The following is an 11,934-nucleotide window of genomic DNA, read 5'->3' as shown; positions in this document are numbered from 1 at the left end:
CCTGCAGGCCAGCGTTGCTCTCACTCGTGGAAAGGGTGCAGACTTCCAAGACAGGGACCGATGGCTCAGAGCGCCCCGATGGGCAGTCGCTAGGGGGGAAACATACTGAAATTGAGCCAGTCACGTAGGCCAGGCTATCAACTATTATCGTGCTCCGGCATGTGAAACAGGGATGTGACAACAGGAGGAAGGCCCAGGACAGCCCTGCTGATTGTTTCCCAGGCTCCCTTTTACAGCAGTTACTGTTAGCTGCCAAAAGGAGTGATAGCTACTGCCTGGAGATATCCCAGTAACATCTCCGGGAGAGAGGAAAGATGGTCTCTGGATTGGGACTTTGGGGACTCCTGTTCATTTCAGTTCTCTGCCACAGACTCCCTGCGTGGCCTCGGCGAGTCACTTAGTCGCACTGTGCCTCAGTTTGCCCATCTGTAAAATGGGGAGAACAGCATTTCCTTTCAACCACCGCTCCTCGGTCTCGAAGATTAAGCAACGAAGTGACTTGCCTCATGTCACACAGCCAGGAAATGATGCCAGATCTCCTGAGTCCTTAACCAACAAACCATAAGACAATGTACGGAGCCCTGGACTGATGGAACCGGCACTTCCTGTCTGTGTCTCGGTAACTGCTTTACAGTACTCTTCTGCCAGGCATTAGCAGTATAGGCCTGGGGGTGGGAAGGAGATGAATCAGTAGGTGAATCTAAAGAAGACCTACACCCGGCACTCATGCACTGACCGAGCAATGGACAAGGTGAGGCAAGAGGCTGCTTCCATCTCCAACTCGTATGAAAAAGCTACCAGGAGAAAGCAAGCTAATGTCTTCGTTTGTAAAGTTTCAGACCATTAGATCGTCTCGGCTGACCGCCCGTATATCACAGGCTGTTACATTTCCCCCAGATGCCCCTATAGAGAGCCCCATATAGTTAATATTTCGGTCCTCAGGAGCCCAAACGGCCGTGAGCCACCGGCAGAGAACAGGGGAGCCCAAGGTGCCACCAGTGTCCAAGGCCCCTTCAATGGCAGGGAACTGAGAAATTCCCAGATGACCCCACTGGGCGGACCACACCCTGCAGAGGAAAGTGGGAAACCCCACATCAAAGGTCCCTGGGAGCTGGCAGGGGGGACATGGCATTTCCCAGCCAATGCTTCCATTGTCTTCGTTTCTGTGTGAACCTAGAGGACATTAAAACAGGCACTGCTCATCTCGGTGGCATCCTTTTAATGTTTTGTATTATCACAGCACCTGGGAGCCCCTGTTAAGGACTGGGACCCCTTCCAGGCTAAAGGGAGTTAATTATACTCTTGGCAATAAGGTTTTGCCTCCTGTACAATTAAGTTGCGGCATTTAAGGCTCTGGACATTTCTGTGGCGAAAGCTGGCCTGAAAATGAAATGGGGTAAACCCAAACTTCTTCTGGAGGGCGACTTTGCACCCGCTGCAGGCTCTGGCATCTTAGTGGGCGGCCACTCAGTCGCAATCGTCAGCGATTTCACCGACCTGGAGAAGTCGGGTGGCACCGAGAGGACTTGACGCCTGCCCTGCGAATGCGACATCGGGAATGGGGCGCATCACCAAGAATGTTCTTTCGCAAACCCAACACCCAGCTAAAGTAGAGAGATGAAGCTGACGCTATACAATGCTTCGGCGGTCGGGATCCTGACCCGTGGGACTGAAATGTGGCCCCTCGCTGTCCAGATTGGAAAGAAGTTGGGCATCATTCAGATGTAGCCTCTAAAATGATTTGAATTCAAGTTGAATGAAGAGATCCGTCTTCTAACTAAACAGGTCCCGCTCCCTCCAATGGTGATCTGCTCCGAAGGCCTTCCAGCTGCCCTGAGAGACTCCTCTTCCTCGTGAAAGCAGGATGGAAAAGACCCCCCTGAAAGACCTAAGATCAGATGGCTGGATGGCATCTACAGACTCCTGGTCTTCACAGGCTTCTTGCCCTGTAACACACCAGATTTGGTTCAGGACAGAACATCCTAATGCATTCAGCAGCCTCTCTGTGTCCAAGAGACAGCATGAATGGGTTACCTAGGGAGGTGGTGGAATCTCCATCCTTAGAGGTTGTAAAAGGCCCGGCTTGACAGAGCCCTGGCTGGGATGATTTAGTGGGGGTTGGTCCTGCTTTGAGCAAGGGGTGGGACTAGGTGACCTCCTGAGGGCCCTTCCAGCCCTCATTGTCTCTGATTCTCTGAGAACGGATAACTGGGGGACGCTGCACACTGCAGTTCAACCACCAGCAGAGGGTAGCAGCCTCCCTCCTCTCCGAGTCCCGCACATCCGGCGCAGCGCCTGCACACAGACCTGGCAGCACCTCAGCCTTGCACACGCTACCAAGCGAGATGGATCTGGAGGCAATTTGAAAGCCCAGCCCAGGTTTCAAAGCAATCACTCTCCTCCCTCTGCACCATCCCAAGGTTCAGTCCCTCGCCTGGACAAGTGCCTTTCACTGACTCGGGAAGCAGCTTCCCTCCAAACAAGCAGGTTTGCTGAACGCTTCTGAGCGCTGCGCTGCTGCGTCCCGCTGGGGATGAGAACCAGAAGAATCCCAGTCCCAGGCCATGCCAGGACAAGTCCAAACCGGCCGCCATGGCACATCCTGGCCTGGGCTGTATGCAGACCACACACCAGCACACAGGCTTTGATAATCCAACTCTACGGTGCACCAACATCCTTCATCGGCGCCCTGGCTAGTCCATTAGCCAGACCTAAATGGCGCTGTGCGCCCGGTTCTTACGCTGCTGTAAATCAGGAGGAAGTCCCCGGGGTTACAGCGGTGGAACAAGAGGGCCAGGTCCCGGATGTGCGTGATAACGCGGCACTGCCAGCTCCCGCGGTTGTATGGCGTGTCTTGCGCTATGCAGCGCTTTTCGTAGAGCCTCAGCGGCTGGAGCTGTGTGGTGCGGTGAGAATCTCAGCTTTCCCTTTTTAGAAAGTACCTTCCCAGCCTTTCGCGTTTGCAGAAGGAAGCTTGAAACCGTGACACACACACACACACACCCCAACCAGCAGACAAATAAACAGACCCTGACATTTATTGGTTTTTAACCTCTCCTGATATTAAAGCCAGTCTCATGGAAGGCCCGGGAGGGACAGATGTAAGGATTCCCGAGGCGGGGAACTGCCGGCCAGGGTTTGTTTCTGCTGCGTTCAGGGAAGCAGGACCGTGTGGCCGTGCTTTGTAAATAAACAGGGCTGGACCCAGGAAGAGACCTGACTCCATCGTCCATTTCTCCTCCTAACGGAAACAGCCCAGCAAGGCCCCAGCCGTCGGCTAACCCGTGGGGCCCACAGGGCAACGGCACGCATCCCCGTCTCCTCCCAGGCGAAGCCACCCGGCTCCGACCTCCCCTCTCTGCTCCTTCAACTTCCTCTTCCCGAGATAAGAGCCACGTATACGAGTATCTTCTGTTAACGCGGCCTTCCCAGCCGGTCCCCATCACCCCTCCAGCACCCCCTGTTAACGCACATCCGTCCCTGAGGCCCAGGAGTGTTTTCTCCCATGGGCTTCTCCCCCGCGTTGTCTTTCCCCTCCCATTGGTTTGCTTGAGACGCGTCCCAGTCCCTGCTGCGCTCGGCTCAGACCCGTCACAAACAAGCTGCGCGTCCCCCCCAGCGGCCGGATTTCAGATACGTGTCGGAAGGGACCGGGGTCGCCTCGGCCTTCCCCCCACACTACGCCAGGCCTGCCCAGCCTCACGCTCTGGGCCTGCTGCAGGTGCTTCCTTTGCCCCGCTGGCCATGGCTGATAAGAGCGGCAGGACAATTGCCTCATGGCTTTGTGGAGGCCTTTTACGCTGACCGGAGAGGAGCTGGGGACTCGGCTCCCAGCAAAGCCTGTGGATGATGTAAAGCCGTTAGACTAGAGCAAAGGGGTCAGGGCTAAAGCCAGGGCACTACGCTCCTGTGCTGGGCACCCTACGGCCTGGAAACTGATGGCGCACCCTGCCATGCAAGCGTCCTCCCCTCCCAGTGCACCCACAACCTGCCCTGCGATTCCAACCCCGAGCTGCCCATCGCTGGAGAGACGCCGGGGGTGACACAAAGCAGCAGCAGCCAGAAGAGGAAGCACAGAAAAGTGGGCAGGACTCGGCACAGGGTGGAAGCAGAAACGCCCGAGCATCGGCCCCTGATTTTCTCTGCAGCCCTGGACAAGTCGCTCAGTGCCTCAGTTTCCCCATCTGCAAAATGGGGATTGTAACCCTGCCCTAACCCTCAGGGCATCTGGTAACCAGGCTCCGAGATCCTCAGGCAGCAGGAGCTGGGGAAATGCCCGGTCAGATTCTCTGGGGCCCAGAGGGCAGGGGCTGGAGCGGGCAGGGTATCTCCCTTTCATGCTTATCATTCTTCAGCATCACATCATCCGTCCCTGGAGACGCCACCATGGTCCTGCCGGACGCCTCGCCGAGCCCCCTCGCTTCCCTTTGTCCTGGCCCCGAGTGAGTTTTCCCACTGTTTGCAGGAAGTGCTTCCTGGGCATGGTGCCAGACAGGGAGAAAACAAGAGGTAAATATTGTTTCCTCCTCCTTGGGAGTCTGTCAGCAAGGCTGAGAGTCCATCAGGCCTGCTGCACCCCAGCAACACACACACACACACACACACATACACACCCTCGGGGAGCCTCAGCCAAAGCCACTGCACTTTGCACAGGTCTCAGATCAGGGCCCAGCTCCCCACACATCCTGTGCAGGAGGACATGGGTGTAGGCAGCTGAGCTGCTGACTTTGCTCCTGCTGCCCCCTTCTGGGTTCACTGGGCATGAATTTTTCTGCTTGTCCCCCAGAGGATAACAACCTACTACTAATGGCATTGGGACCACTCTGTTTTAGATACATATGTGGCCCCCGTCTCCACCATAGCTGAGGGCCTCACCATCTTTAATGGATTTATCTTCACACACCCGCACGAGACAAGGCAGGGTTATTATCCCCATTGTACTGGGGGACTAAGTAACTTGTCCAAGGACACACAAGGAATGTGGCAGAGCAGGGCCTTGAATCCAGGTCTCCTGAGTCTCAGCAGGGAGGGGGGCCCCCAACCACTGGGCCATCCCATCACTCAAGTGACAGAGGTCCATGCTTTTGTACCCAACTGCCCAAGTTCACAGTCACGCTCACGCCCTCATCCAATCCAGGAATAGAAAAAAGGACCGTGTGGTTTGTCTAGCCAATCGCAAGCAAGCAAAGAGAGCTCCCACTACAAACATTCACAGCTGCTTCGCAGAGTAAAAAAATCCAAATAGAAATGGGAGGAAACCACCCGCCTGCCCTGCCCCGTCCGCAAGCAGAAAAAAAGAGGGGAAACTCCCGGAATAAATGTCTGGCGGTGAATGACTTGGTCCTCTCTCATAGCAAGGCAGCTGTATTGAGCTTAGGGAGCCTGCAGCCCTGGGAATATTGGGGCTCATGTCCCATATCCTCTGAGATCCTGTCACCCCCCTGGCACGCTGAGCCCATAACATTTCTCCCACCCTTTGGTTTGGCTGTTGGGGTTGTAAATTTGTTGGGGCAGAAATTGTGTCTCACAATGGGCCTGATCCCGTCCCATTGATGTCAGTGGAAGCAGGCTCAGCTGGACTCTGGGTGTGTGTGTAGAGCACCTAACACAATGGGGCCCCAATTAGGGTGGCCACCTCTGAGGGCCAAAACACTGAACTATCCAGGATGATCCTGAATCCATAAAGCTGGGCAGCCAGCACCCTTACGGACCCCCTGGCACAGCTGCCTCGAAAAAAGGACACCCCTAGGGAAAGCTTGATAGCCAGCAACCCTAGCCCCAACCTCATTTCAGTCCTCCAGACCCTGCCATAACTTGCGATTATTATCAGACTTTTATTGTTTCCTATGTCACCTTGGGGCATTTTTTCACCCAGGCAACAGAAGTTAAATAAACTAAGGAAATAAAAGGTTAAAAAACTTTGTTAATGCAAACTTAGGGCTACAAAGTATAAGGAAAACCAATAATCTGGAACCTAATTTCTGTGCTTCCCGCTGCAGCATGGGACACATTGATTTGCTCTTCCTCCAACAATTTCTGTTCTACAAGGTGGTGGCCACTGAAGTTCTCAGAGCACTGAGGCTTTCCCTTGTCTTTAATGTGCTTTGGATCAGGTCTGTAACAGGGGGTCAGCGCTTCCAACAGCATCCCCTCATGGCCGGGGGTGGCCGTGCAGTAGCCCGCTGTTGGTTTCTCTCTCGGCAGGGCTCTTCAATCCACTCCAAACTCAGCATCCCTTTACCTAGCCTCCCCCTTATCAGGAGCCTGCTTGAGTCACGTGACCTGATTTCCCCATCAGGGGAGCTGAGTTAAGCCTGTCACAGGTGGAGTGTGGTCCATCTCCCCTTCCAGGCCCTGTCACCGGGTGGCTGGGTGAAGGGATGCCGATAACATCCTGCACATCTATCAGTGCTTTCATCTGAGGAGCTCAAAGCACTTCGCAAACTTGCAGCCGCCCTCCCACGAGGGACTGTAGATATTTTACTATCACCCCATTTTACAGAACGGTAAACTGAGGCACGGATCAGCCAAATGATGTGCCCGGAGCTACATACTGAGGGCCCGCTTCAAAGCCCAGTTATATTAGGCGGAGTCTTTCTTTGTCTCAGACTCTGAGGCGGCAGGAGAGGAACCCAGGGGTCCTTACCCCCAGTCCTATTCTCTGCCCACACTCTCCTCCTCAGAATATTTCCCCACCTCCCTGTCTCCTGGCGTGTACATTTCCAAGTAACCTCTCCCCTTCACGCCAGAGGCCAGGAATCGGGATCCCTCCCTGGTCCACCCAACAACAGCCAAGTGGCTTCCTGCCTGGTTTCTCGCCAGGAAGAATCTCTCACTCAAGTAACGAAACAAAACAAAACAAAATCAGAGCGGCAAGCCGAGAAACAGGAAGCCAAGAGCTTTTTCGCCTGTGCACGAGACTCGCTTGGAACAGCCCCCAGGTCTCTCTGGGCCAGCCTGGCCCCTCCCTTCCACAGCCGCATCCTCACGCCCCAGACTCGTACCGGCTGCGTGGGCAGGTGCAGAGGGCCTTCCACAGGGGACGGCCGTCGGGAGCCCTGCAGAGCTGGTGAGCCAAGGGGAACCGGCTGCTCCGGCACAGGATGGAGTCTGTGGCTTTGTACAGCTTCCAGGCGACGGAGAAGGATGAGCTGCCCTTCCGCAAGGGGGACACGCTGAAGGTACCTCTGGGCCCCGAGAGTTTGCAGGCTTTCTTATCGCGGGAGCAACAGCAGGGGAGACGGGCTTCGCCAGACACAGGCGGCACGGCCGTCTGCCTCCGGCAGCTCAGACAGATGTCCTAACCGCGGCATGGCCACCCCAAGCACTTGTAGGAGTCCAAGGGCCTCTTCCTGGAGGATCCCAGGACGGGAGGGGTGGGGGGCTAGGGAGCTGGTAGATCTGGGGGGCAGATGAAGCTCTAGGATGCCTCTGAAATGCATGGGATTGGAGGACGGAGCAGAAAGCACCTGAGTTCGGCTGCACCAGCAGGGAAGGGTCGTGTTGGGTGCAGGGTTAGACTGTGCCTGAGAGGCGGTGGCCGTGAGAGCCACTGAGGACAGAGCAGGGCACAGAAGGGGTGTTCACGGATGTGGACGGGCTTACTCCTTTCCCGGCACAGCCCCCAACCACCCCGAAGGGCTGGGAGGCACTGCTCGCCATTACACATCCTAGGTGCACTGACGGGCCACGGCCAAACTACCCTGGGACTTTACTGGGGCAGGGATCTGGCCCTCAGAGCAGCTCCGTCCTCTGCAGAGAGAACCATGCTTTGTGCACACAGGGCCCAGGGCTGCCCCAGGGGAGCAGCGGCAGCGGTCGGGCGTGTCTCCGTCGGTTGAGGGGGCTCCCTGGTATGTCTGTAAAGAGGCCTTGCCTGGTGGCGGGCTGACGGCACACAGCAGATGAGCCTGGAACGAGGCATTATACAACACAGCTGAGCTTTTCAGGGGAACGTGGGACTGAGAGAGAGAGGCCGGGTTTGTGCTCAAGGTGCGGGAGTAGAACCCTATAGAGGTGGGGTCAATTGCTAGCTCTGAGACAGACTCCCTCTGTGACCATGGGCAAATCACCCCATCTCTCTAGGCCTTGGGTCCCTTCTCCCACCCTTCCTTTTTATTGTAAACGCTTCTGGGCAGAAACTGTCTCTTACGTGTTTGCACAGTGGGCTTCTGCTCGCAAGTAGCAAACTAGGGAAACGTGGTCTAGGTGAAATGACTGTGAGGTGGGCGCACGGCTGTTGAAAAACCAAAGAGTAGTTCTCAGTGGTTCACTGTCAAACTAGGAGGACGTACCAAGTGGGGTCCCACAGATGTCTGTCCTGGGCCCAGAACTATTCAGTATTTCCATTAATGACTTGGACAATGGAATAGAGAGTACACTGATGAAATCTGTGGATGACACCAAACTGGGAGGGGTTGCAAGCACTTTGGGGTACAGGATTAGAATTCAAAATGATCTTGATAAATTGGAGAACCGGTCTGAAGTCAGCAAGATGAAATTCAATAAAGACAAGTGCAAAGAATGACTTGAATAAACTGGCTAGGTGGAAGTATGGCTGAAAAGGATCCGGGATCACAAATTGAACAGGAGGCAACAAGGTGATGCTGTTGCACAAAAGGCCAATGTCGTTCTGGGGTGTATTAACAGGAGCATCATATGTAAGACACAGGATGTAATTATCCTGCTCTATTCAGTGCTAGTGAAACCACGGCTGGACTACAGTGTCCAATTTTGGGTGTCAGACTTTAGGAAAGATGTGGACAAATTGGAGAGGAAAGATTGAAAGAGTTGGGCATGATTAGTCTAGAGAAGAAAAGGATGAGGGGGGACCTGATAACAGTCTTCAAATACGTAAAAGGTTGTCAGAGAGGGGACGGTGATTGAGCGTTCTCCGTGTGCACCAAGGATAGGACAAGAATAATCAGCTCAGTTCACCGCAAGGGAGATCTAGGTTGGATATTAGAAAAAACGTGCTCACTGTAAGGATAGTTGATCTCTGGAACTGGTTTTCTAGGGAGGTCGTGGGATCCCTGTCATCGGAGGTTTTGAAGAACAGGTTGGACAAACACCTGTCAGGGATGGACTAGGTTTATTTGGTTCTGGCTGAGCGCAGGGAGCTGGACCAGATGAGCTCCTGAGGTCCATTCCAGCCCGACATTTCTATGATTTCTGTGGTCTCAACTCCGGCCTCTAGACACTCCAGTGACATAAACAGGAGCAATGCATCTCTTAAGAGATGTTTGAGTCACCTGAACACTTGTTTACTCTTGTGCTTTAGAGCTGACCTAGTACATGGCCCCCAACATTTTCAATCTCAATAGAGCTCTGACTTGCTATTTAAGAAGAACAGTTGTCGGAGCATCCAAGAGTCTTTCTTCCCCCGGTTGCTGCTTGTGAAATTCTTCATATACCATGGTGATATTCCCAGGTCGTTTGTGTGGAGAGTTGGCAACATTTCCATTAAAGTGCCATTTGCCAAATGTCAGATTATTATGTGTTAAATAAGAGGGCCCACCCTGAGCTCTGTTGGTCCTGACTAATGCCAACGTGCCAGAACCATGGCCATCAAAATGTTTGCGCAGCCTACACCATCAAACAACGTCTCTGTAGACATGGCATGAATGCGCTTGTCTGGGTTTATAGGGATGGCTATCGTGGTGATGAGTGAGATATAAACACATAGCTAGATATCAATGGGGATTGCCAGCAGACCAAGGGAAGTGATCATTCCCCTCTATTTGGCACTGGTGAGGCCACATTTGGAGTACTGTGTCCAGTTTTGGGCCCCCCGCTACAGAAAGGATGTGGACAAGTTGGAGAGAGTCCAGCGGAGGGCAACGAAAAATGATGAGGGGGCTGGAGCACAGGACTTATGAGGAAAGGCTGAGGGAGCTAGGCTTGTTTAGTCTGCAGAAGAGAAGAGTGAGGGAGGATTTGATAGGAGCCTTTAACTACCTGAAGTGAGGGAGTCCAGAGAGGATGGAGCTAGGCTGTTCTCAGTGGTGGCAGATGACAGAACAAGGAGCAATGGTCTCAAGTTGCAGGGGGGGAGGTCTAGGTTGGATATTAGGAAAAACTTTTTCACTCGGAAGGTGGTGAAGCACTGGAATGGGTTACCTGGAGAGGTGGTGGAATCTCCATCCTTAGAGGTCTTTAAGGCCCGGCTTGACAAAGTCCTGGCTGGGATGATTTAGTTGGGGTTGGACCTGTGCTGAGCAGGGGGTGAGACTAGTTGACTTCCTGAGGTCCCGTCCAACCCTCATCTTCTAGGATTCTATAGCTAGCTAGCTAGATTTTTCAATGTAGCTCCCGTTTTGGCAGATGGAATTTTGCACACACGAATGGTCAGGTCCGGTGTTTGGTTTACTCACCAGGATTTTCCACGAGCAGCACTGATCAAATAAAAAGGAGCAGGGCGCTAAAGAGAACATCTGCCTCTTGCTCCGAATAGCCTGCAAAACCGGCTCATTGCGCCGCCCCTCATTAGCAACGCCGCCATCTCAGACCTGGCGCAACACAAACTGGGTAGCACTTGTACCGTCCCATTGCCTCTCTGTGTGTCCTGCGTGAAGGAGCAGATTGACAACACTGACAGAGCCACTGCGCTCTCAGAGATGGGCTGGTGGTTAAGGCCCTAGCGGGGGCGTCAGAAGAAGCAGGTTCAAATCCCAGTGGGGTTACGTGGTTCTAGTGTGACGTTGGGCAAGTTACTTCATCCCTCCGCCCCAGGGTTCCCTGCCCAGTGGGGGGGTCACGATGCTAACTTTGCTCATGGGGTCTTTGTGGAGTGTAAGCTCTGTGGGGCAGGGACTGTCTCTTGCCAGGCATCCACGCAGGACCCAGGCCATCGTCTCAGTTGGGGCCTCTGTTTTTGTAATAAAAATAACATGGCAATGAGCCTGGATTTCGCCTTAAGGCTCATTATCCCCATTTCACCAATGAGGAAAGAGCCACAGGGAGAGATTTGCCCAAAGTCACCCAGGCTGCAGAGAGGCAGGAATAGAACCAAAGTCTCCAGGTTCTCGGGCTTGCCCCTGAAGCACAAAACCCCCCTGGTTCCAGCCTCTGGGGACAGGAAACCCCTTGTACGAATGTCATACGGTGACGGGCTCGGTGTCTGTCCGGCTGCTTTGCTCATTCCTCATCCCCTGGATAGAGCGACCCAGCGCAGGGCCCTTCTTTGTGGGGCGGGAGATGGCTGGGTGGGTGGCACCAGCTCCGGCTGCTGTACAGGAAATAACAAAGCAACCGTCCGCCCGCCCCACTCCTGCTGCAGCTCAGTCAGCTGGAGCCGCTGTGCAAGGGGAGCCGCTCCCTCAGCTGGGCTGTCACTTGTCTCCTCTCTCCTTGCTGACCCCTCAGTCACTTTAGCCGTAAGGACGGCTCGCGGGCGCAGGGGGGCCACATTCCTCTGCCCCGGCAGGCTGCTCCCTGGCTGGTCCCCACGCAGCTCTGCCGATGCCCCTCAGATCTGACTGGCGGGATCCCTGGCCGTTCCAGGCCTGGGTGTCTCTGGAGAGCAGAGACCCCGCTGAGGACCTTGCAGCTTGTCCGGATAGAGACTGCTTGTGATTTCAGCCTCAGTTTCCATTAGTGTCTCCCTTTCAGACCCAGGCCCCCAGTCCACGGCCTGGCCGTACCCACAGCCCCTCCATCCCCCACAGCGTGGCCCCAGTCATGGCAGCGGCGTGAAGCTCTGGAAGGTCCCTAGCGAACTGGGTTCCTCACACGGCAGCCGAGCCATTAGCCAGCTGGCTAGTTTGCTGCCAGGCATTTAAGATGTTCATCGGCTCTCGTTAACTCGGAGGAGGGCACGCGGGAGGATGGCAGGGGGGCCTGGGCACTGCAGGAGAAGCAGGTGGCTGCTTTGCTGGCTTTTGCAAACCCAGGCTGCGCAGTCAAGCCCTGGTGAGGTGCATAGCGACATGTTCT

General features: G+C 54.6%; 1 protein-coding gene across 1 annotated transcript in view; it reads left to right on the top strand.

The window, feature by feature from the left end:
• The first annotated feature begins 7,017 nt into the window (after positions 1-7,017).
• Positions 7,018-11,934, top strand: part of GRAP (GRB2 related adaptor protein) — a 38,025-nt gene continuing 33,108 nt past the window's right edge. Inside the window, exon 1 of the mRNA XM_067534111.1 lies at positions 7,018-7,181. Within this exon, the coding sequence (XP_067390212.1) occupies positions 7,104-7,181 (78 nt within the window). The 5' untranslated portion in view covers positions 7,018-7,103. The remainder of the gene's footprint in view (positions 7,182-11,934) is intronic.

The sequence above is a fragment of the Emydura macquarii genome, unplaced genomic scaffold (genome assembly GCF_026122565.2).
Source record: "Emydura macquarii macquarii isolate MOO-44397 ecotype Brisbane River unplaced genomic scaffold, CSIRO-AGI_Emac_v2 contig_3390, whole genome shotgun sequence".
Taxonomy (NCBI): domain Eukaryota; kingdom Metazoa; phylum Chordata; order Testudines; family Chelidae; genus Emydura; species Emydura macquarii.
The sequence above is the reverse complement of the archived record's forward strand: the minus strand, read 5'-3'. Positions and strand labels throughout refer to the sequence as shown.